The sequence below is a fragment of the Cherax quadricarinatus genome, chromosome 85, assembly GCF_038502225.1.
Source record: "Cherax quadricarinatus isolate ZL_2023a chromosome 85, ASM3850222v1, whole genome shotgun sequence".
NCBI lineage: Eukaryota > Metazoa > Arthropoda > Malacostraca > Decapoda > Parastacidae > Cherax > Cherax quadricarinatus.
In genome coordinates, this window is record NC_091376.1 from 4,892,789 (window position 1) to 4,919,617 (window position 26,829).

Consider the following 26,829-nt stretch of genomic DNA (forward strand, 5'->3'; position numbering starts at 1 on the left):
CTCCAGCAATTTAAAAAAATTCTGCAGATAAATGCAATGGAAAATTAAGAGCTGTTAATATATAACAGGCCTTAACTCCTATCCCCAACCCAAGAAAAAATTATGCATATCATTAACTTTACAGGTAATATCACAGCATTTAACCCTTTCAGTGGCCATCACACAGAACTACGTCATTGAGCTCAGGGTCCCTCATGTAGTTGTACGTCATGAGCTCAGTTCACTCAGATAAGCTGTGAGTGATAAATTTTGACCTAGATACAGGAGAATGGGTCAGTGCAGTGAGTGTGCACAGTATAAAAAAAAATCCTGCCCCATACAGTGCATGATGGGAAAAGCAAAACTCTGACCTGATGTTTGGACTACAATAGAATGGCTTTTATGGTTTTATTGGCTATTTCTTGGTATCATTATTTCTTAGTATCATTTGATAAAATGGAAGACATGCTACTGAAATTTTGATGATTTTGGTTAGTTTCAGGACCGGAAGTAGCTTGAAATTCGGTGATAGTGGAAATATTTGATATTTGCCAATTTTCCTGAGGACGAGTAAGGCCCCCCTACACCCAGTCAGTTTTATGGGATTTTTAATAGATCTGCTTCAATTATTGGGACACCATAAACCATGACCAATCATTCCTGGTTCTATTTTATTACCCGGAAAATAAATTATCTATTTTTGTGCAAGATTGAATAATTGAATACAAAACGGAACACAAGTGTAAATAGGAGACCTCTGGATATGAGTAATGAACAGAGGAAATACTGTTTAAGTGCCAGGAATATCTACATTATTTATTTTGCACTCTATGTTTAAATTGATATTTTTTTAAATTTTGTGTAAAATTAGCCAAATTACCAACTTCTGTGCACCTCATATAAAAGTTGTAATAGTTGCATGTGTGGTATCTTGTGCTCACTTGACAGAATTAGAGGCATACTAGCAAAACAGCTAAGAATTTGGTCAAATGGAACAATAGTATTGACATAACAGGACTCAAAGTGGGTGAAACTGCCGATGCATAAATTACGCCCAGGCTGCTATCTCTGGACCTGCGTAATTCCTTAAGTTTTCCATCAAATTTCATACTTTTGGTGTCATAACCTTCGTAAAAAAAGATTCCCTGCCATTTTAGAAGAATTTGTTTGTTTGTTTAAAGTGGACACTGGGAGCAATATTAATTTTGGGGGTCTGGACGGTGAAAGGGTTACACTTGTCAAAAAAAATAATGAGATTTCACTCATACTTATGATCCAATTGCAATTAATTGAAATTCCTTTTAAACAAGCATGAATAAAATTGTCTCATTCATAAAAATAAGAAGTTCATCTGACATAAGCTGACACTTGTTACAGTCATGGTACAATAATAATTCGCTTCTATTTGTGTATTACTTTGGAAGCTAAGGATTTTCTTTAATATTTTCAACAAAGTATTATATTGGGCAATACAATGAATACAAATGCACTTTTTTTGTATTTGCCTTTATGTAACCGTCGATTTGCAATAAAGTTGAACCTCTGAATTCATGAGGTTTAGGCTCCTAGAGATCTTGTAAATCTGGAATTCATGAGAATTTGGTTTCCAGAAGTTTCATGAATTTAGAAATCATGAATAAATACAAAATTTAGTCTCCTTGGTAGGAGACGGCCAGTGTGTCAAGTTTTTTTTTTTTATTATTTTATGATGTGGGCTCATTTTGTGTTTCTGAGATCATGTATTTTAAGATATAATTTTAAAAGAAAAGAAAGAATTGGAGATTTGGGTGTAGGAAAGACAATCATAATTAACAAAATCCTATGGTTAATTTTCTACTTAGGAGCTGTGCCCCAAGCCAAAAGATGAGTGCAACTGAAAACTTAAAATCAATCCACCGGATGCCTTTAACCCTTAAACTGTCCAATTGTAGATCTACATTTGCATGCATAGCTCTCCAACCTTGATTTTCTCCCTAAGAAACAATGTAAAAAAATGTAGATCTACGTTCAGAGCGCTACGCAAGCAAACATAGATCTACGTTTGGACAGTTTAAGGGTTAAGTAAAAAAAGTTTGAGTCAACTCTCACAAATTACAAAACTACAGGAGCAGAGTTGAGCTTGTGGTATCCCAACTTCATTGTTTATTATACAGTTGTTTTTTTTGTTATAGCGCTTATTACTTCCTCTTGTATCCCATTCCACTGTTCTACTGCTACATTTAAGAAAAACTTTTATCAATGTAATTATAGATTTGTAAGTTGCCTATCTGAGCTTGGAGGAGTAAGCTCTAGCTCTTGGTCCCATCTTCAATGTGTAATCCATCGATTTTTAAACTTTCCAGTGGTTGTAGCACTACTACTTCCTCTTGCATCCCACTCCACTGTTGTACCACTCTGAAAAAGAAACTTTCTAGTAGAGTATTCTCAAGTAGAGTATTCTCTGGTAGAGTATTCTCCAGTAGAGTATTCTCTAATATTCTCTCAGCACCACTTTTCTCACAGCTTACAACTGCTGCCTCTTCTTCTCCCTCTTGATGGTGCTGAGAAGTCTTCTTTATCAATTATTTTTGTTCCTTTAGTATCTTTCATGTGGCTATCAAGTCTCCACTATCTTGTCCGTTTTGTTTTATTTAAATGTGGACATCATGCCACTGCTGCCCAATTTTTGCCTAACATTATTGTAAACGACTTTTTTTAGTATTTTCCCATATACAGCAGAGACATTAAAATTTTCTGGTGAAGTGTGTGAGTTTTTCACAATTTCATGTTACCTTTTTTAACAATATTTTGTCAGTGATGACTCCAAGATGCTCTTCTCTGTTTCCTGCCAAGGCAGGATGACCCGAAGAAAACACATACACTGTCATTCATCTAACATTTTTTCCTGAAGTGTGCTGACATCACTATCAGATTACCCTTTGACTCCAACATCCCCACCCTTCCTTCAGAGCGCAGGCACTGCCCTTCCCACCTTCCCAATATTTAAGCATTTTTTTTAATTCTTTTTGTAATGATATGCAGCAATTTTGCATACAAACTTTCCATCATCCACAAACCTAAGAGTTTTTATTCATTCTGTTAAGTCCTTTATATAAATCAGAATCATTATCAGAGCAAGCACTAGTCCTTGTAGCATAATTAACCCACACAGAGACAACATATTACAAGATAAGACAAAGTACACAGAGACCCACTTCAGCAAATTAAAAATTTTACATGAGATTAAGCTTATAAATAAAGGTAGGTCACATGACATAAGTGTAGGGCAACTTGCCCTATAATGTTGGGACTTGCAGAAGCCCAAGTAGTAACACTAACTACCTTTCTGCAAACCTATCCTGACATATTTTCAGATGTTCTGAAAATGTGCAACCCAAGCTATCACAATGTGGGCGTAGGAACTGCTAAACCTACTGCATGTGACCTCAAGACAAAGGCAGTGATAACATTAGGTGTATTCCTTCCATGGGGTATACTTTGATGATGGTAAGGGGCTCTTGATCCAAAGAATTGGTGCTACCCTACCCTTTCCCTGGAACAAACCTGTATACCTCTCATTCTCCAGGTGCTGTATGACTATGGCTCATTCAGGTTTAGCACTTTCAAATATATAAAATAATCATTGATGTTGTGAGATACTGTAATATAATCATGGTGGAATGGTAACTGATTCAAGGATTTTGTACTCGTGCATATTTATAAGTAAACAGGATCCAAATTAACGATAAAGGGTAGGATTCTTAACGTGGAAAACTGTTCAGTAACATATTCCTATAACAATGGTATACTGTATTTACTGGAAATAAACTTTTTCAGTACTTGGTGATCAAACTATTATCAATTTGTCCCATGGTATCATTTACATGTACTCAGAGATATGCTAATTAAACAATATGCAGTTTATGGAATTGTATTTAAGACCTGTCACCCACCAGGGGGTGAAAGGTCTGATAAAGTTCCAATAAAATGCCATAAACCACATACTGTGTCTTATTAACAGATCTGTCCTATGTATGAATGGTTCCAGTCTTTGCAAGAATTATTTTTACCGGTGTACATCAAGGGTGGTTAATTTTACGAAGCTACTACTAGTTACAGTATATATACCTACTTTGTTAGGGTAAGGAGGTACAATTGTGTTGTGGGTAGAGATTACATTTTTCAGCTTCATGCACACGTTTAGTGGTAAAGGAAAAACAATTTAGAATTATACACAAATAACCCACACATAGGAGAGAGAAGCTTACAACAACATTTGGTCCAACTTGGATCATTTACAAAGTCACACAAACACAAAAGAGTGAGGAAAGCCAGTATATATAGGTGAAGGGGAGTCCCTGTCCCCTTCGCTAATATATACTGGCTCTTTCACTCTTTTGTGTTAGTGTGACTTTGTAAATGGTCTGAGTCAGACCAAAACATCATCGTAAGTTTCTCTCCCCTATGTGCGGATTATTAGTGTATTGTTCCAGTCACGGTATTTTGCCTTTTTGTTCAATTTAGAATTAGTTTTCATTGTGTTGCTTTATTTTTGTTTTAGTGTTTAATAGTATCTGTAGTACAGTACTTGCATTATTGATTTATGACTGATCTTTTAGTATAAACCATTTTAAATTGTTTAGATGAATTATGCAATGATATTAGTATTTTTTGTTCTAAATGTTATGGATTACACAGTCTTATAGCAGGAAAAAACAATCCCAACACTACACTCCTCCTAATCTGACCACAATGGTGATTGAAAAACAAACTGGCTAAATATGCAAATATAAGGTATATGGTGAATAATAAGAAACAATATTTTATCAACTAAAATAATATATATTTTATGACAAATTAGGCAACAAAGTTGTCAGGAAAACCAAAGACCCCTGAGTAACCAGCTTCATTTTTCTAGATTCAGCACCACAATCCAAGGAGAAAATGCCTGCTAGGAATACAGCCTACCTCAACTAGCAGAATGAAGTGCTCAAAACATAGTAACACGCGAGTGGTTGGGTGTTACTCAACGCAGATTTAAATCCTCTGCAGACGAGTTTTCAATTCGGTAAAACCTCTCGTTAATGGATTTTGGCAATTTTAGGAAAAAAAAAAATGGCCAAACTCCCTAATTATTGGGCAAAATAGACAAAAGTCCATAATCCCACATTTTGTCCAGTTGTCTTCTGAAGTATCAGACCAAATCCACTAACTCTGATTTTGTCCAGTATGGTTCAAACCAGCCATGTCCAGGTCCTGTGTTTTCATTGTTCCCTGAACCAAACGCCATCCGCACTGGTTTATTGTTTGTGCTCACTCATGTATACACTCATCATTTAATCTTCAATTTTTCCTGGATTTAAAGCACTTTGTGTGATTTTATTATATTAAGTGCAATTAACAATGGCCTTTAAAGAAAGTGGTGGTACCAAGAGAAATTTTGTGGTTCTCAGTGTTATGGAGAAACTTGAATTACAGTCAAAAAGAAAGTCAAGTCTGGCATCTTGGTAGCATGAGTATGTTAGGAATATATGTATGTAAAAGTATGGACAAACTTACAACCTATGCTGTTAATCTTAGTGTAGATGGTGGTTATAATTGTTCAACAATTAGTCTTAGAAAGCACAAAAAAATAGCCCAAGATAAAAAGCTTTAAGAAGCAGTGTGTAAATGGTATGTTCAACAACATTCTGTTGGTGTTAATGTTCACTGATCTTTGCTCCGTTGTTCATAGGCTGGCAAAGCACTTCAATGTAGAATTTCAAACAAAGGATGGTTGGCTTTGACATTTCCATAATTGTCATGGTTTGAGTAACATGAAAATTTTATGGTGAGGCTGGTAGTGTACCCACAATGATGAAGTTGAGCCATTCAGATTAATGTTAAATGATTTGACAGACAGTGAGAAGCTCCTTCTATATCAATTGTATAATGCTGACGAGACTGGTCTCTTTTGGAATTCACTGCCTTCCGACACACTTGACTTCTGGCACGAAGATACAGTACCAAGTTGAAAGCTCTGCAAGGACCGTGTCTCAGTACAATGTTGTGCTAGTGCCGAGGGTTCCCACTGTTTGAAACTGATGGTCTGCATGAATAAGATTCCAATAAATTAATACACGGTAAAAAAAAGCTGGTTTGACAGAGATGTATTTGGTGACTGGCTTTTTACACGTTTTGTCCCTGAAGTAAGTACCAGCTAAAGGTCTGTAACTAGATCCCAAGGATGTCTAGGCTATTCTGCTGCTTGATAATGCACCTGCTCACCCAGGGAATGAAAAGTTAAGCAGCACAGAGGGTAAAATTATGGCCATGTTTCTGCCCTCTAATACCACCTTTCTGGTCCAACCTATGAATCAGAGGGTTATTGTGGCTTGCAAGACGCTGTACCAGTCTAGATACAGAGATGAAGTACTGGAGGATGAAGATTTGGAAAGAGACACCAGAGGCCTATATACATTGGAGAACATCAAGAAGAATAACTGGTAGTCTGCTATCTACAACCTTGCAGTGAAAACAACATTAACTAATGACTGGAAAAAATGGCTATCCAGTGGAACCTCGGTGTTCATATGTCCTAGTTGGAGACAAATCTTGGAGAAAATTCTCTATAAATTTTTTTTTTGTTAATATTTTTGGGTGTCTGGAACGGATTAGTTGGATTTTCATTATTTCTTATGGGAATATTGCTTCCGTTTTGTACGATTAAGTTTTCATCAGAATTTGTTGAACGGATTAATCATGAAAACCGAGGTTCCACTGTATAGCCTTGATAAATCCATGCATGTCATAAAAGATGACTAAAATGCCAGGAGAAAGGGGTTAATAACTCCTTCTCCAGTATAAGTTACTAAATTTAAAGAGAAAAACTTTCATTTTTCTTTTTAGGTCACCCTGCCTTGGTGGGATAAGGCTAGTTTGATTGAAAAAAAAAAATTAATAGAGTTGGGCTCTGATGAGTCTGAGGCCAATGGTATTCAGTGTACCCCTCAGAGGGAGGGAGAAACAGAAGTTACAGAGGAAGACATGATGGCATGGCTAAAAGAAAATGATGGTGATCCTGGTTACCATATGTTAAGTGGTGCAGAAGATACAGAGCAACGTGGGATAAAAGAACAGGGTAATGAAGATGATGACTGAAAGGCCATTAAAGCCGTCAGCTGTACAGGATATGATTGATGTTCTCATAAAGTACACTGACTTTTCTGACACAAGTGAAGTGAAGGACCATTATCCACACACAGGAATTCTTAGAGAATGTATCACAAGGGACCAGCATCAACATGATAAACAACTGAAGCTGGATACATTGTTTAAAACTGTTTCTTTTTCAATATCTTCTCGGCCATTTATGTTTTCTCAGTAATCTACATATTCTCAGCCATCTACATTTCAGAAATCAAAGTATTCTCAACTATCTACATTATTTTCACTAGTAGAGTTTTACAGCTCCTCTGACCCAGAATAGAAGTTATTCTGAATCACCACTATCACTCACAACAGTTTACACCTCATCTCTCCACCACAAATAGGTAAGTACAATTAACTGTAAACTACATAGAGTACTATGTAATTAATATAGACTACAGTACTGTACTGTACTGTAGTACTATAGGTTATAATACCTGTATTCTTAGTGTTCAGATGACTTCTGCATCAATGGACCAAGCCTAATACCTCAGAGGACAACTGGTCAATCGTGACATATTAGTTTCCTAATTCGGGAGTTGTGGACAATTGGCATTAAGATACACCCGCTCTTCCCTATTAGTGCTACCGTTAATGAGAGGTTTTACTGCATTTGCTAGCACAACCTGGAAAGTTATCAAATGCGAAGAAACTCGAAATCACCGAAGATAAGAACCAGACTAGTCCATCAATTGCAAGGAATTCATTATAAAGAGAAGTTGAAGGAACTAAACCTGATAACCTAGTGCTCATTATAAATTACAATTTTAAGAGGAAATAATTAAGAAAGTAAGGATAGACTATTTGAAAAATAAGGACCTAGGACACAGGTCAACCCCTGCAACCATTAACCCTTTGACTGTTTCGGTCGTATATATATGACAGGGAAACCCGTCCAGAATGGGTCTGTGTGGTCAGTGTGCACCACATAAAAAAAATCCTGCAGCACGCAGTGTGTAATGAGAAAAAAAAAAAAACTTAGACCGCTTTTTTGGATTAAAACGCCAACTTTGAGGTGTATTTTCATTTAGTATTTATCGTTGTATTCTTGTTTTCATGGTCTCACGTGATAAAATGGAAAACATATTACAGAAATAGAGATGATTTTGATAACTTTCACGACGAAAACGACCTTGAAATTGAGCTCAAAGTAGCGGAAATGTTCGATTTTTACCAATGTTCAGGAGTAAGCAAATCACACCACACGTACCATACCCCCGGCCGGGATTGAACCCGCGGTCATAGTTTGTTTGCAATCGTGTCATTACGATTTCTTGAGTCACACCACACGTCCAATACACTTCAACTGGGGAGTCTAATATTCTTTCACTAGTGCACTGATATTATTTATACCATTTTTACAATAATGCAGCAGTCTGTATAACAGTAAATTTTGTATTTTTTTGTATGAATAAAAAATCAAAATAGAAAGCAATAGTAATATAAGAAGGGCCTAGAGATGTGATTAATGAACAGAGGATATGTTATTTTAGTGCCAAGAATGTATACATTGTTTATTCTGGATCCTATTTTGAAATTGGCATCTTTTTTAAGTTGCGTGAAATTGGCCAAATTGCCAATTTCTGACCACTTTATTGGGTAGTTCAAATCGGTAAATGGGCGGTTTCTTGTACTCAACAGAGAGAGAAAATGAAGTTCTAAAGAAATAGCTATGAGTTTGGTCAACTGGAACAACAGAATTGGCCAAAAACAGGGCTGAAAATCGGCGAAATTGCCGATGCTTATATGTCGCCGAGGCTGCTAAATTCGCAGGAGCGTAATTCCGTGAGTTTTCGACCAAATTTCGTACTTTTGGTGTCATTACCATTGGGAAAAGATTCTCTATCATTTCATAAGAAATTTTTTTTTTTTTTTCAAAAATTTATTGACATAGAATGAGTTTCAGAAAGGGGCCTGCGACAGTCAAAGGGTTAATAGGTGCATACAGGTGGACAATGAAGACACAGATGAGCCATAATGATATTAAGAAGCATTACATTTCTTTCATCTTACAGTGATGTAAAAAGTTGAGACAGCAGAGGTAAATTGAATACACAGTTTGAAGAAGATGTATGAAAAAGTCTAGCATGCCAGAAATCAGTAATGCTGGTCAGAGTAGATACAGATTCAACTCCCTCATATACAAATCAGTGAGTATATATATATATACTATATATACAGTATGTATATATGTCATACAATTTATGCATATACAAATATTGTTTTGAATAGTTAATGTTCAATATTTCTGTGAAATAATATCATCAAACATAATATATCATTAATAATAATAATAATAATAATAATAATAATAATAATAATAATAATAATAATAAAAACTATATACAAGGTATCCATAAAATCCTTTCCCAATTTCAATAGTTTTTACAAAACAATAAGACAGGAAAATGCAGTTTTTGGCATATGATAGCTAAACCAATAGTGTTTTTAAACAGCCTCATGACTGTCTAACGTATATACACCTGTACTGGGTAGTAACTCATTTAAATGATATTCCAGCTCACTCCACATGTTGGCCAACATGTAAACGTAACTTTTCTGATGCCAGCACAGATTACAGTATTTTGATGTTAGCTTCTGGTATCTGGAAAACGTAGTCCTTCACAAATCCCTCTCCCCCAGAAAAAGTCTAAAGAAATGATATGAAGGAAGAAAGGAAGGAAGGAAGGAAGGAAAGAAAGAAGGATGGATGGATAGATGGATGGATGGAGGCCATCATGCTTAATCCACCTGCCAGGTAACCTCACATTAAGATAATTACAGTATCCTCAGTGGAGACCTACATTTTCATGTCTTTCACCATGAAGTTATGGTAACTTTGAAATTGGAGTAGGACTTTGTTAGGATTAATGCTAATATTTCCAGAGATAAAAGAACTTGTATTACTATGTCCTGAACGTTGTAGAGCCTAGACAAGCATCACTACACGAGTAAAAAGTGAAGGTGAGGTAGAATAGGTGGTAGAGAGGTACATGAGAGCACTGCTCAATACCACACCTAATATTATCTTCACAACCTGAGGTCACCCTACCACCCTCTTGTGATCCTTCAGGTTACATAGCATCAAAATCCGTCATTATAATGTTACAACACTGAAAATGGAATACGAGTGTTTTAAAATAATTTAATACATAACCAAACAAATTAAGACCTTAAAAAATAAAGGAAAAATCATAAATAATAGAGGTCATTAATACACTTTGCAGCCTCACAATAGGAACCTAGTCAAATAATACGATGATGCAGGTAGGTGAATGATAAAGCTGCAGCTCAGAAGAATTAGGTACTATTAAAAAAATGACAACATAAATACTGTAGTACAGACATTACACACGGACTTGAGGGACATACGACGTCAAGGAGAGAGAATGAGGTAAGGATGCTAAAAGTGAATCAAACAATGCTACCAAGTCAGATGAGGAAGCTACATGTGAATCAGACAATGCTACCAAGTCATGCTCACAAGCAACCCACAACTCACATTTCCAGGACACTCTTGAGTTGTTCCAACTTGCCCTTCTTCTCTTCTGTCTCCGGATCTGCCCGCTTCTGTTCAATCTCCGCTAAGAGTCCTCGGGCAATGTCTAATACCTCCTGCAATTGCTTGGGCTTCTTCAACTTCACATGCCCATCCTTGTAACCATCGTACTTTGCAAAGAGTGCAAAAAACCTGAATAAAAAATACAAAATGAGCTCTTATAATGTGTAGATCTTATGCAAGCATGGAAAATTATTCTAAAAGTTCTCAATCATTTATGCATTCATCACACACACTCATTCATGCTTTCACTCAATCAAAAACTTTGGATAAGAAGTCCTCATGAAAAATTTATTTTGATGCCACGAAACATGGGAGGTATAAAAGGCAAACCATTACAATGGACAAGAGACTTCCTGTTTGAAAGGAAAATGTGAATAAGAATATAAAGTTAAATGTCCCCATGGGATTGATCCAAATGACATATTGCTGGAAATAGTGAAGAAGAAAACACATTGTTGCAAACCACACTGCAACATGTCTTTTTGTTTTTCCCAAAGGAATTAAGAACCATAAGGGCAATGTGTGGTGTAAATATTATGCAGAGAATTCGGAGTGTGGAAATTAGGAAGTGTGGAGTTACTAAAAGTATTAGTGAAGAGGAATGAGGAGGGGTTGTTGAGGTGGTTTGGTCATTTAGAGAGAATGTATCAAAGTAGAATGACATGGAGAGCATATAAATCTGTAGGAGAAGAAAGGAGGGGTAGGGGTCGTCCTCAAAAAGGTTGGAGGGAGGGGCTAAAGGAGGCTTTGTGGGTGAGGGTCTTGGACTTCCAGCAAGCGTATGTGAGTGTGTTAGATGGGAGTGAATGGAGACGAATGGTTTTTGGGACCGGACGAGCTGTTGGAGTGTGAGCAGGGTAAACTTTAGTGAAGGGATTTAGGGAAACTGGTTAGCCAGACTTGAGTCCTGGAAATGGGAAGTACAATGCTTGCACTTTAAAGGAAGAGTTTGGGATATTGACAGTTTGGAGGGACTTCTAAATCGTCGTATCCGAGCACCTCTGCAAAGACACTGATTATGTATGAGCAAGGTGAAAGTGTTGAATGATGATGAAAGTATTTTCTGTTTGGGTCACCCTGCCTTGGTGGGAGATGGCCGACTTGTTGAGAAAAAAAACAAAACACACATTTGCAGATTATGCAAAAATCCTATGCAAGATAAACAATAAAAGTGACTGTATCTCTACAGGAAGACTTAGACAGATTGTGCAAGTGGAGTGAGAGACAGATTATGGAATATAATATATAGCAGAAATCAGAGGAAGTGAAAACAGTTTTAAAACAGAATAGAAGCTTTATACTTTAATGAAACACTAAAGGCATCAGACAAGGAAAGGAGCCTAGGAATTGCCACTGACAATAGATTATAACCAGAAAAATCCCAAATAAGACAATGAGAACGTCTACTGGCCATCTTTAACATAGCACTGAATTATACGGATACAAAATGCTGAAGAAATCATTCACAACATAAATCAGACCAAAACTTTAATATGCAGTGGTGGTATGGTGCCCACACTTAAACAAACATGTAAATTTAAGCTAGAAAAATTGAATGAATGACAATGATATGAAAAAAGGCTGATGGCATGTGATATGCTGACAGGCTGAAAGGAGAAAGAGAGTCCTTGATAGCCACATTTGAGAATATAAAATACAAAAGAAATGATATGAGAAAACATAATAGCCCAATTCCTCTCATTATGTAAGATAAAAAATCAACCTGTTATTTTTTTTTAACATGTCAGCCATTTCCCACCGAGGCAGGGTGACCCAAAAATAAAGAAAAACCTTTCATCATTCAACACTTTCACCATTACTCATACATAATCACTATCTTTGCAGAGGCACTCAGAAATGAAAGTTTAGATGTCCTCCAAACTACCAATATCCTAAACCCCTCCTTTAACCCTTTGAGGGTTTTGGTCGTACTAGTACGTCTTACGCGTAGGGTTTTTTGACGTACTAGTACTCATAAATTCTAGCGGCCTCAAATCTAGTGGGAGAAAGCTGGTAGGCCTTCATATGAAAGAATGGGTCTATGTGGTCAGTGTGCACAGTCTAAAAAAAATCCTGCAGCACACAGTGCATAATGAGAAAAAAAAACTTTGACCATTTTTTTTTAATAAATCAGCGACTTTGCAGTGTATTTTCGTATGGTATTTATTGTTGTATTCTAATTTTCTTGGTCTCATTTTATAGAATGGAAGACATATTACAGAAATTGAGATGATTTTGACTGGTTTTACAATGAAAGGTGCCTTGAAATTGAGCTCAAAGTAGCAGAAATGTTCGATTTTTACCAAACTTCAAAAGTAAACAAATCGTGCCAAGCGTCCAATACACGTCAACTGGTGAGTCTAATATTCTTTCACAAGTGCACCAATAATATTTTTACCATTTTTTACACTAATGCAGTAGTCTGCATAACAGTAAATCTTATATTTTTTGTGAAAATAAAAATTCAAAGTGGAAAGCAAAAGAATATAAGAGGGGCCTTGAGACATGACTAATGACTAGAGGAAATGTCATTTTAGTGCCAGGAATGTCTTTCTTGTTTATTCTGGACCCTATTCGGAAATTGGCATCTTTTGAAATTTGTGTGAAATTGGCAAAATTGCTAAATTCTGACCACTGTACTGGATAGTTGAATTTCATAAATGGGTGGTTTCTTGCACCCATTCGATAGACAAAATGGAGTTCTAGCGAAATATTCATGTTTTTTGTCGACTAGTACAGTGAAATTGGCCGAAAATAGGGCTCAAAGTGGGCAAAATCGCCGATGCGTAAACATCGCCGAGACCGCTAACTTAGCGAGAGCATAATTCCGTAAGTTTTCTATCAAATTTCAAACTTTTGTTGTCTTTATGATCGGGAAAAGATTCTCTATCATTTCATAAGAGAAAATAATTTTTTTTATTTTTTAAATTTGGCCGACCCTGAGAACGAGTTTCGGAGAGGGCCTGTCGACCCTCAAAGGGTTAAAGTGCAGGCACTGTATACTTCCCATTTTCAAGACTCAAGTGAGGCTAACCAGTTTCCCTGAATCCCTTCACAAAATATTACCCTGCCCACACTCCAACAGCTTATCAGGTCCCAAAAACCATTTGTCTCCATTCACTCCTATCTAACATGCTCACGCATGCTTGCCCCTCACCCACAAAACTTCCTTTACCCCCTCCCTGAAACCTTAAAGGGGACAACCCCTACCCTGCCTTCCCTCCCCAATAGATTTTTTTTTTTTTAACAAGTCGGCTGTCTCACACTGAGGCAGGGTGACCCAAAAAGAAAGAAAATCCCCAAAATGAAAATACTTTCATCATCATTCAACACTTTCACTTCACTCACACCTATAGATTTATACCCTGTCCAATTAATTCTACTTTGTTCCATTCTCTCTAAATGACCAAACCACCTCAACAACCCTTCTTCAGCCCTCTGACTAATACTTTTAGTAACTCCACACCTCCTCCTAATTTCCACACTACAAATTCTCTGCATAATATTTACACCACACATTGCCCTTAGACACGACATCTCCACTGCCTCCAGCCGCCTCCTCGCTTCAGCATTTGCAACCCATGCTTCACACCCATATAAGACTGTTGGTACCACTATACTCTCATACATTCCCTTTTTTTGCCTCCATGGACAATGTTCTTTGACTCCACAGACACGTCAATGCACCACTCACCTTTTTTACTTCATCAATTCTATGGTTTACCTCATTCTTCATAAACCCATCAACTGACAAGTCAACTCCCAAATATCTGAAAACATTCACTTCTTCCATACTCCCTCCCTCCAATGTGATAATCAATTTTTCTTTCTCTAAACCATTTGATACCCTCATCACCTTACTCTTATTTATATTCACTTTCAACTTTCTACTTTTACACACACTCTTAAACTCGTCCACTAACCTTTGCAACTTTTCTTTAACCCTTTGAGTGTCGCAACCCCCAATCCTGAGGTGACTCCTGGTGTCGCAAAATTTCAAAAAAAAAAAAAAAAAAATTATTTTTTCTTATGAAATGATAGAGAATCTTTTCCCGATTGTAATGACACCAAAAAAACGAAATTTGATGGAAAACTGACGGAATTATGTTCTCGCGAAGTTAGCGACCTCAGCGCTGTTTACAAATCGGTGATTTCGCCCACTTTGAGCCCTATTTTCAGCTAATTCCATTATTCCAGTCGCCCAAACTCATAGCTATTTCTTTAGAACTCTATTTTTTCTATCGATTGAGTACAAGAAACTGCCCATTTACCAATTTCAACTACCTAATAATGTGGTCAGAAATTTGCAATTTGGCCAATTTCACGAAAACTAAAAAATATGACAATTTCAAAATAAGGTCCAGAATGAACAATGCAGACATTCCTGGCTCTAAAATAACATTTTCTTTGCTCATCAGTCATGTCTCCAGGCCCCTCTAATATTACTCTTGCTTTCTATTTTGAATTTTTATTCAAACAAAAAACAGAAGACTTACTATTATGCAGACTACTGCAATACTGTAATAATTGTATAAATAACATCAACCCATTCATGACTGCATATTAGAATAGCTAGTTGGACATTTATTGGACAATGGCATCATTTGTTTACTTTTGAACATTGGCAAAAATCAAAATTTACCCAACTTTGAGCTCCATTTCTAGGTTCTTTTTATAGTAAAATCAATCAAAATCACCTCTATGTCTATAATATGTTTTCCATTCTATCAAATGAGACCAAGAAAACGAGAATACAACAATAAATACTATACGAAAATAGACCACAAAGTCGGCATTTTAATTAAAAAAAATGGTCGGAGTTTTTTTTTTCTCATTATGCACTGCGTGCTCCAGGATTTTTTTTATATGGTGCACACTGACCACACAGACCCATTCTCTCACATGTGGGCCTACCAGTTTTCTCCTGCTTGATTTGAAGCCGCTAGAATTTATGAGTATATACACGTCAAACACGGTACCTCGTAAGACGTATATATACGGCCGTGACAGTCAAAGGGTTAAAATCCCCCAAAAGCACAGTATCATCAGCAAAAAATAACTGTGTCAACTCCCATTTTGTATTTGATTCCCCATAATTTAATCCCACCCTTCTCCTCAACACCCAAGCATTTATTTCTTTTACAACATAATCTATCTATATCTGCCTCTCTCTCTCTCTCTCTCTCTCTCTCATGCACTTGATCACCTATTTGTACTCACCTAGTTGTGGTTGCAGGGGTCGAGTCACAGCTCCTGGCCCTGTCTCCTCGCTAGTTGCTACTAGGTCAGTCTTCCTGCTCCATGAGCTTTATCATGCCCTTCTTAAAGCTATGTATGGATCCTGCCTCTACTACATCACTTCCCAGATTATTCCACTTCCTGACAACTCAGTGACTGAAGAAATACAGTGGAACCTAAGCTAATGAGTGCCCTACCACACGAGTTTTTCAGGATACGTGCAGTCGCTCAGTCGATTTTTTGTTTCTGGATACGAGCAAAAATTCAGGATGCGAGCTTCCCCCTCAAACACCTTTTTTTTTAGACCTCCAGATCTTACAAAAGTAAAAGAGAATATATATAATTGTAGTTCATTGTCATGATATGTTGTTTTTACTGCTTAAGACTATAACTGCAACAGAAATAAAAGTACAGAGGAACCTCCACTAACGAGTTTAATCTGTTCCATAACCTAGCTCATATCTGGCTTTGCTCATCTGCAGAGTCAAATTTCCTCATTTAAATTAATTGAAATGGAATTAATTCGTTACAGTGGAATTCCAGGCACCATAAAATACTTCAATAATTTCCCTTATGTCAACTCTACAGCTTATATATCTATCACAATTCACCTAATATGACATAATAAACAATATAAATAACACAGAAACCTGATATATACTCTAGAATGAATAAAATACGTCATTATATATGTGGAGGCATCGGCAGCCGACGAGAGTTTGTCTGGACACAGGACAAAATTTTTTTCTTTTTTTTTTTAACAAGTCGGCTGTCTCCCACTGAGGTAGGGTGACCCAAAAAGAAAGAAAATCCCCAAAAAGAAAATATTTTCATCATCATTCAAACCTTTCACCTCACTCACACATAATCACTGTTTTTGCAGAGGTGCTCAGAATACAACAGTTTAGAAGCAATTTTTTTTTTTTTTCAACAAGTCGGCCGTCTCCCACCGAGGCAGGGTGACCCAAAAAAGAAAGAAAATCCCCAAAAAGAAAATACTTTCATCATTCAACACTTTCACCACACTCGCACATTATCACTGTTTTTGCAGAGGTGCTCAGAATACAACAGTTTAGAAGCATACACATATAAAGATACACAACATATCCCTCCAAACTGCCAATATCCCAAACCCCTCCTTTAAAGTGCAGGCATTGTACTTCCCATTTCCAGGACTCAAGTCCGACTATATGAAAATAACCAGTTTCCCTGAATCCCTTCACTAAATATTACCCTGCTCACACTCCAACAGATCATCAGGTCCCAAGTACCATTCGTCTCCATTCACTCCTATCTAACACGCTCACGCACGCTTGCTGGAAGTCCAAGCCCCTTGCCCACAAAACCTCCTTTACCCCCTCTCTCCAACCCTTTCGAGGACGACCCCTACCCCGCCTTCCTCCCCCTATAGATTTATATGCTTTCCATGTCATTCTACTTTGATCCATTCTCTCTAAATGACCAAACCACCTCAACAACCCTTCTTCAGCCCTCTGACTAATACTTTTATTAACTCCACACCTTCTCCTAATTTCCACACTCCGAATTTTCTGCGTAATATTTACACCACACATTGCCCTTAGACAGGACATCTCCACTGCCTCCAACTGCCTCCTTGCTGCTGCATTCACAACCCAAGCTTCACACCCATGTAAGAGTGTTGGTACTACTATACTTTCATATATTCCCTTCTTTGCCTCCATAGACAACGTTTTTTGACTCCACACATACCTCAACGCACCACTCACCTTATTTCCCTCATCAATTCTATGATTAACCTCATCCTTCATAAATCCATCCGCCGACATGTCAACTCCCAAGTATCTGAAAACATTCACTTCTTCCACACTCCTCCTCCCCAATTTGATATCCAATTTTTCTTTATTTAAATCATTTGATACCCTCATCACCTTACTCTTTTCTATGTTCACTTTCAACTTTCTACCTTTACACGCATTCACAAACTCATCCACTAACCTTTGCAATTTTTCTTTAGAATCTCCCATAAGCACAGTATCATCAGCAAAAAGTAACCGTGTCAAATCCCATTTTGTATTTGATTCCCCATAATTTAATCCCACCCCTCTCCTGAACACCCTAGCATTTACTTCTTTTACAACCCCATCTATAAATATATTAAACAACCATGGTGACATTACACATGCCTGTCTAAGACCTACTTTTACTGGGAAGTAGTCTCCCTCTCTTCTACACACCCTAACCTGAGCCTCACTATCCTCATAAAAACTCTTTACAGCATTTAATAACTTACCACCTATTCCATATACTTGCAACATCTGCCACATTGCTCCTCTATCCACTCTATCATATGCCTTTTCTAAATCCATAAATGCAATAAAAACTTCCCTACCTTTATCTAAATACTGTTCACATATATGCTTCAATGTAAACACTTGATCTACACATCCCCTACCCACTCTGAAACCTCCTTGCTCATCCGCAATCCTACATTCTGTCTTACCTCTAATTCTTTCAATAATAACCCTACCGTACACTTTTCCTGGTACACTCAATAAACTTATTCCTCTATAATTTTTACAATCTCTTTTGTCCCCCTTCTGTAGGTACCTTCCCCTCTTTCATACATTTGTTAAACAAAAGTACCAACCACTCCAACACTATATCCCCCCTTCTTTTAACATTTCTGTCAAGATCCCACCAGTTCCAGCTGCTTTATCCCCTTTTATTCTACATAATGCCTCACGTACCTCCCTCACACTTACATTCTGCTCTTCTTCACTCCTAAAAGATGGTATACCTCCCTGTCCAGTGCATGAAATTACCGCCTCCCTTTCTTCCTCAACGTTTAAAAGTTCCTCAAAATATTCTCGCCATCTACCTAATACCTCCCTCTACCCATCTACTAACTCCCCTACTCTGTTTTTAACTGACAAATCCATACGTTCCCTAGGCTTTCTTAACTTATTTAACTCACTCCAAAATTTTTTTTTTATTTTCATTAAAATTTCTTGACAGTGCCTCTCCCACTCTATCATCTGCTCTCCTTTTGCACTCTCTCACCACTCTCTTCACCTTTCTTTTACTCTCCATATACTCTGCTCTTCTTATAACACTTCTGCTTTGTAAAAACCTCTCCTAAGCTAACTTTTTCTCTTTTATCACACCCTTTACTTCATCATTCCACCAATCACTCCTCTTTCCTCCTGCCCCCACCCTCCTATAACCACAAACTTCTGCCCCACATTCTAATACTGCATTTTTAAAACTATTCCAACCCTCTTCAACCCCCCCACTACCAATCTTTGCACTAGCCCACCTTTCTGCCAATAGTCGCTTATATCGCACCCAAACTTCCTCCTCCCTTAGTTTATACACTTTCACAGCCCTCTTACTTGTTGTTGCCACCTTCCTCTTGTCCCATCTACCTCTTACTCTAACTGTAGCTACAACTAAATAATGACCCAATATATCAGTTGCCCCTCTATAAATATGTACACCCTGGAGCCTACCCATTAACCTTTTATCCACCAATACATAATCTAACAAACTACTTTCATTACGTGCTACATCATACCTTGTATATTTATTTATCCTCTTTTTCATAAAATATGTATTATTTATTACCAACTCTCTTTCTACACATAGATCAATTAAAGGCTCCCCTCTTACATTTGCCCCTGGCACCCCAAATTTACCTACTACTCCCTCCACAACATTTTTACCCACTTTAGCATTGAAATCCCCAACCACAAGTACTCTCACACTTGGTTCAAACCTCCCCACGCATTCACTCAACATTTCCCAAAATCTCTCTTCTCCAGGTGCATATACACTTACTATAACCCACTTTTCACATCCAACCTTTATTTTACTCCACATAATCCTTGAATTAATACATTTATGGTCCCTCTTTTCCTGCCATATCTAATCATTCAACATTATTGCTACTCCTTCTTTAGCTCTAACTCTATTTGAAACCCCTGACCTAATCCCATTTATTCCTCTCCACTGAAACTCTCCCATCCCTTTCAGCTTTGTTTCACTTAAAACCAGGACATCCAGCTTCTTCTCATTCATAACATCCACATTCATCTCTTTCTTTTCATTTGCACAACATCCATGCACATTCAGACTTCCCACTTTGACAATTTTCTACTTATTATTATTATATGTATTATTATTATTATTATTATTACAATGAAGGAGGGGTGTTAATATTACAGTTTTATAACTGTAGTGTAAAGCACCCCTCTGGCAAGACAGTGATAGAGTGAATGACGATGAAAGTTTTTCTTTTTCGGGCCACCCTGCCTTGGTGGGAATCGACCGATGTGTTAAGAAAAAAATAAAAAATAAAAGATATACTGTTATGCAGACTACTGCATTATTGTAATAATTGTATAAATAATGTCAACCTATTCATGACTGCATATTGGAATGGAGGTGATGTTATTTGTTTACTCTTGAACATCGGCAAAAATAGAACTTTTCTGCTATTTGGAGCTCATTTTCAAGGTACATGCACTTCTAATCATGAAACCATTCAAAATCATATCAATTTCTGTAATATATCTTCCATTCTATCAAATGAGACCAAAATTCAAGAATACAACCATAGAAACCATACGAAAATACCACTAAGGGGCAGCTAATTGCTGAGAAGTGAACTCCATTATTTATGGTCCAATTTCTTTAATTTTTTGGTGTACGTTAAGAGGCATCTTTCCATCATACATTGCCCAAGTTTTAATAAGATAGCCCAACAAACAAATGAGATCCAATTCCTTAGATCAAGAGCAAGAGCCCCTCACCAGCATCAAGGAACCTCCTTTGAGGCCCCTCACTTATAGAAATTTCACTCGCATATGGGAGCAAAAATTCGACCGATCGACTGCTCGTATTTGGAAAAACTCGCACATGGATGCACTTGCAAGTGGAGGTTCCACTGTATTTCTTACCTTAAATTGTGGGTGCTGGTGTTTGTCGATGATTGTGAAGAGAGTGGAGAGTTATGTTGTGGTCCTACTGGGCTGAGGTGGATGGTAGAGGTTCTGGTACTAAGTCGATGATTGTACTGGAGTGTGCATAAATCCTGTAATGGATTTCTGTTCTATTTTACCTTGTAGTACATTATACAACTGACGGTAAGGCATTAGCTGCTCTAGACACCATTTCAGGGTCCTCTTCAGTGAAAAAGTCTAACTTTAAGTCATTTAGTAAGTCAGTCAAGTCATTCAGTCAGTCAGTCAAGTCATTCAAGTCTGTCAAGTCAGTAAGTCATTCAGTCAAATCAATAAGTCAGTCAGTCAGTCAAGTCAGTAAGTGATTCAGTCAAGTCAGTAAGTCATTCAGCAACACTGGTATGCTTACTGGGTGTCATGATTGCTTAGCATATACAAGATATGGAGGGAGGGGGTAAAGGAGGTTTTGTGTGCGAGGGGCTTGGACTTCCAGCAGGCATGCGTGAGCGTGTTTGATAGGAGTGAATGGAGACGAATGGTTTTTAATACTTGACGTGCTGTTGGAGTGTGAGCAAAGTAACATTTATGAAGGGGTTCAGGAAAACCGGCAGGCCGGACTTGAGTCCTGGAGATGGGAAGTACAGTGCCTGCACTCTGAAGGAGGGGTGTTAATGTTGCAGTTTAAAAACTGTAGTGTAAAGCACCCTTCTGGCAAGACAGTGATGGAGTGAATGATGGTGAAAGTTTTTCTTTTTCGGGCCACCCTGCCTTGGTGGGAATCGGCCAGTGTGATAATAAATAAAAATAATAATACAAGATATGGTAATTAAAAGATCAAAACACAATTCACAAACACAGCTAGCTTGTAGGAGAGAAGTGGAACTGAACACACAAGCTGGGATGGTGGTGTCAGGAGTCGGGGGATCCTGAGAGCAGGCATTCCGGTGGAACAGATTAATCGCATTTCAATTAATTTAAATGAGGAAAATAGACTCAGCATATGAGCAGATCGGGATACGAGCAAGGTCACGTAACGGAGTAAACTCGTATCCCGAGGTTCCATTGTACTTCCTAACATTTCTGTGATTCATCTGAGTCTTCAACTTCCAACAGTGACCCCTTGTTGCTGTGTCCCATCTCTGGAACATCCTGTCTCTGTCCACCTTGTCAATTCCACTCAGCATTTTGTATGTCGTTATCATATCTCCCCTATCTCTCCTGTCCTCAGTGTTGTCAGGTCAATTTCCCTTAACCTCTCCTCGTAGGACATACCCCTTAGCTCCAGGAACAGTCTAGTTGCAAACCTCTGCACTTTCTCTAGTTTCCATATGTGCCTGGCTAAGTGTGGGTTCCAAATTGGTGCTGCATACTCCAATACGGGCCTAACGTGCACAGTGTACAGGATCCTGAATGATTCCTTATTAAGATGTTGGAATACTGTTCTTAGGTTTGCTAGGTGCCCATAAGCTGCAGCAGTTATTTGGTTGATGTGTGCTTCAGGACATGTGCCCAGTGTTATACTCACCCAAAGGCCCTTTTCCTTGAGTGAGGTTTGTAGTCTCTTGCCCCCTAGACTGTACTCCATGTACGGTCTTCTTTATCCTTCCCCAATCTTCACGACTTTGCACTTGGTGGGGGTTGAACTCCAGGAGCCAGTTTCTGGACCAGGCCTGAAGCCTGTCCAGATCCCTTCATAGTTCTGCCTGGTCCTCGTCTAATTGAGTTCTTCTCATCAACTTCACTTCATCTGCAAACAGCGACACTTCGGAGTCTATTCCTTCTGTCATGTCATTCACAAATACAGTGGACCCTCGCCTAATGCTATTAATCCGTTCCTGAGAGCTCAATGTTAGGCGAAATTATCGTTAGGTGAATTAATTTTCCCCATAAGAAATAATGGAAATCAAATTAATCCGTTCCTGACACCCCAAAGTATGAATAAAAAAAATTTTAACCACATGAAATATTAATTTTAATATACACAAACTGAAGAAGACATGCACAGTTACATGACACTTACCTTTATTGAAGATCTGGTGATGATTGATGGGATGGGAGGAGGGGATAGTGTTGATGGTGTTAGTGTTTAGAAGGCAAATCCCCTTCCATTAGGACTTGAGGTGGCAAGTCCTTTTCCAGGGTTACTTCCCTTCTTCTTTTAATGCCACTAGGACCAGCTTGAGAGTCACTGGACCTCTGTCACACAACATATCTGTCCATAGAGGCCTGTACCTCCCATTCCTTTATGACATTCCTTAAGTGTTTCACAACATTGTCAGTGTACAGGTTGCCAACACGGCTTGCAATAGCTGTGTGAGGGTGATTTTCATCAAAAAAGGTTTGCACTTTAAGCCACATTGCACACATTTCCTTAATCTTTGAGGTAGGCAACTTCCTCAATTTCTCTATCCCCTCCTCTGAAGCAGTTTCCTCAGGTGTGGCCTCTTGCTGTTGAAGATGATCTAGCAGCTCATCAGTGGTTAGTTCTTCATTGTCCTCCTCCACCAACTCTTCCACATCCTCCCCACTAACCTCCAACCCCAAGGACTTCCCCAATGCCACAATGGATTCCTCAACTGGCATAGGATTACTAGGGTTAGCCTCAAACCCTTCAAAATCCCTTTCGTCTACACATTCTGGCCACAGTTTCTTCCAAGCAGAGTTCAAGGTCCTCTTAGTCACTTCCTCCCAAACCTTACCTATAATGTTTACACAACTGAGGATGCTAAAGTGATCTCTCCAAAACTCTCTTAGAGTCAATTGAGTTTCTGAGGTCACTACAAAGCACCTTTCAAACATAGGTTTTGTGTACAGTTTCTTGAAGTTGGAAATGACCTGCTGGTCCATGGGCTGCAGGAGAGGAGTGGTATTAGAAGGCAAAAACTTGACCTTAATGAAGCTCATTTCCACAGAAAGTCACTCTGCCACATCTGAAGGATGACCAGGAGCATTGTCTAATACCAGGAGGCACTTAAGGTCTAATTTCTTTTCAATTAGGTAATTTTTCACAGTGGGGGCAAATGCATGGTGTAACCAGTCATAGAAAAAGTCCCTAGTGACCCATGCCTTACTGTTTGCCCTCCACAGCACATACAAATTAGCCTTGAGGACATTGTTTTTTCAGAACACTCCGGTAGTTTCAGAGTGTTACACCAATAAAGGCTTCACTTTGCAATTTTATTTATTTAATTTATTTATTTATTTATTTATTACAATTTGAGCACACATACAGAGGTACAAAAAAAAAATACAGATAAGAGCAGCATGCCAAAGCCACTTATACTATGCATAGCATTACGGGCTGGCTTAAAATTAACTGAAGATTAACTAAGCAATGATGAAATCAGTGATAAAACATTAATGTAAACAGATTACTATAAAGTACAAGTGAGTATTACAAAGACAGGTCATATGGTTGCATGCATTATTGTACATTCAGTCGTATGGAGAATTCTGTTAGGTAGTTTATTTAAAAAAATAGTAAAGTTAGATTGGGTTTTAGGTTTAACATTTATGTGATATAATTGTGAGAAACATTTAAGATATACAATTTATAAGGTTGAGTTATTCAGTATTTATTTGGTTTTGGGTGAGTAAGTGATCTTTGAGAAGAGACTTGAATTTATAAACAGGTAGTGTTTCTTTTATATTTACAGGTAATGAATTCCAGATTTTAGGGCCTTTTATGTGCATTGAGTTTTTGCATAGTGTGAGATGGACACGAGGAACATCAAAGAGTGATCTGTGCCTTGTGTTATGGTCATGTGTTCTGTTGAGGTTGGCAAGGAGATGTTTGAGGGGAGGGTTAATATCAGAGTTAAGTGTTCTATGTATGTAATAGGTGCAGTAATAAGTATGGATGTTTTGTATGGTGAGTAGGTTTAGTGTATTGAATATTGGTGGAGTGTGCTGCCTGTAGTGAGAATTTGTTATCATTCTAACTGCAGCCTTTTGTTGGGTAATTAGTGGTCTGAGATGGTTAATTGTTGTTGAGCCCCATGCACAAATTCCATAGGTGAGATAGGGGTAAATAAGTGATTGATATAGGGCCAGGAGGGCTGACTGTGGAGCACAGTACCGTATCTTCGATAGTATGCCTACAGTCTTGGAAATTTTTTTAGAAATTTGTTGTATATGTGTATGAAATTTGAGTCTATTATCAAGGTGGATTCCTAAGAATTTTCCCTCTGTTAGCTTTGTGATAGGTGATCCGTTTATCATTATGTTAAGAGGGACATCTGTAGCTCTGTTACCAAACTGAATGAAGTAGGTTTTGTCAATGTTCAGTGTAAGTTTGTTAGTCCTCATCCAGGTAGATATTTTCTGTAATTCGGTATTTACAGTATTGGCTAGCGTGACTGGGCTCGGGTGGGAGAAGACGTATGTAGTGTCATCTGCAAATAGTGTGGGTTTGAGTAATTGCGAAGCATTTGGTAGGTCATTTATGTATAGGAGAAAGAGAAGAGGGCCAAGGACACTTCCTGTGGGACACCAACTGTAATTGGTTGTGCAGAAGAGTTTGCCCCATTTGCGTACACATATTGGCTTCTGTTGCTGAGGTATGACTTGAGGTAGCTGAGGGAGTGCCCTCTTATACCATAGTGTGACAATTTTACGTGGAGCAAGTCATGGTCAACTGTATCAAAAGCTTTACGTAAGTCAATGAAGATCCCCAGTGGGACTTCTTTTTTCTCTATTGCAGTGTATATATGTTCTACCATGTGTATAATAGCATCATTAGTATTTTTATTAGGCCTGAATCCAAATTGGCAGGGGTTGAGTATGTTTTGGGAGATAAGGTAGGAGTAGATTCGTTTATGAATTAATTTTTCGAAGATTTTTGAGAGAGGGTGTAAGTTGGATATTGGTCTATAGTTATTCAACTCTGTTTGGTCTCCTCCTTTGTGGATCGGGGTGACCCTTGCTATTTTGAGTACTGTAGGGAAGGTGGAGGATTCAATGGATTTGTTAAAGAGTGTTGCAATGATTGGTGATAGCACTTGTGACACTTTTTTGTATATAAAGGGTGGTAAGGTATTTAAATCTCCTGCCTTGTTTTTTAGTGCGTTGATAATAAGGGAGACTTCGTATGGGTTAGTCGGAGCTAGGAACAGAGTGTTCGGGTAGTTGCCGGTGACGTAGTCATTTGGTGGGGTATCTGAGCTTGGGATTTTATTGGCAAGGTTTTGTCCTATAGTGGAGAAGAAATCATTGAGTCTGTTTGCTGTTTCTGTTGGTGGGAGTTGAGGTTCATCTGATTTTGCTAATTTTATTTCGCTATTTCGTGATATCTTTTTTGTTCCCAGAATTTCTGATAGGGTTTTCCAGGTCTTTTTTATATCACCTCGTAAGTTGGATAATCTGTTCTCATAATACAATTTTTTTTGCCCTTCTTATCAGGCTGGTTAGGATTGACGAGTAACGTTTTGTTTGGTCTCTGGTTATGTGACATATTCTGTACTGTTTTTCATATTGGTGTTTTGTATTTATGGATTTGAGAATGCTGGGTGTTAGCCAGGGACTGTTCAGTCTCTTAGCTGTCATCTGTTTAGTTTTTTTAGGGCAGTGCTTATTATAGAGGTATTGGGTCTTTTTTAGAAAATTATTAATACATTCGTCAATATCTGTATAGATTTCTAGCTCAGTGTGCCAGTCAATGTTTGCTACTGCTGTTGTGAAGTTATTAATGGCTGCCTCATTGTGAAGTCTGAGCACACATTGGCACGCATTGGCACACATCAGAAGAGTAAGCCTGTCTTTCACAGGCTTATGTCCTGGGAGTGCCTTTTCCTCCTGAGTAATGTACGTCCTGTTTGGCATTTTCTTCCAAAACAGGCCTGTTTCGTCACAATTAAATACTTGTTCAGGTTTCAGTCCTTCACTGTCTATGTACTCCTTGAATTCCTTCACATATTTTTCAGCCACTTTTTGGTCCGAACT

General features: G+C 38.0%; 1 protein-coding gene across 18 annotated transcripts in view; it reads right to left on the minus strand.

Moving 5' to 3' along the window:
• The window catches only part of l(1)G0196 (inositol hexakisphosphate and diphosphoinositol-pentakisphosphate kinase), a 1,071,245-nt gene that overhangs the window by 643,280 nt on the left and 401,136 nt on the right, over positions 1-26,829 (minus strand). For all 18 annotated transcript variants that reach the window (XM_070103279.1, XM_070103273.1, XM_070103280.1 and 15 more), the window contains one exon: positions 10,649-10,837. In XM_070103279.1, the coding sequence (XP_069959380.1) occupies positions 10,649-10,837 (189 nt within the window). The remainder of the gene's footprint in view (positions 1-10,648; positions 10,838-26,829) is intronic.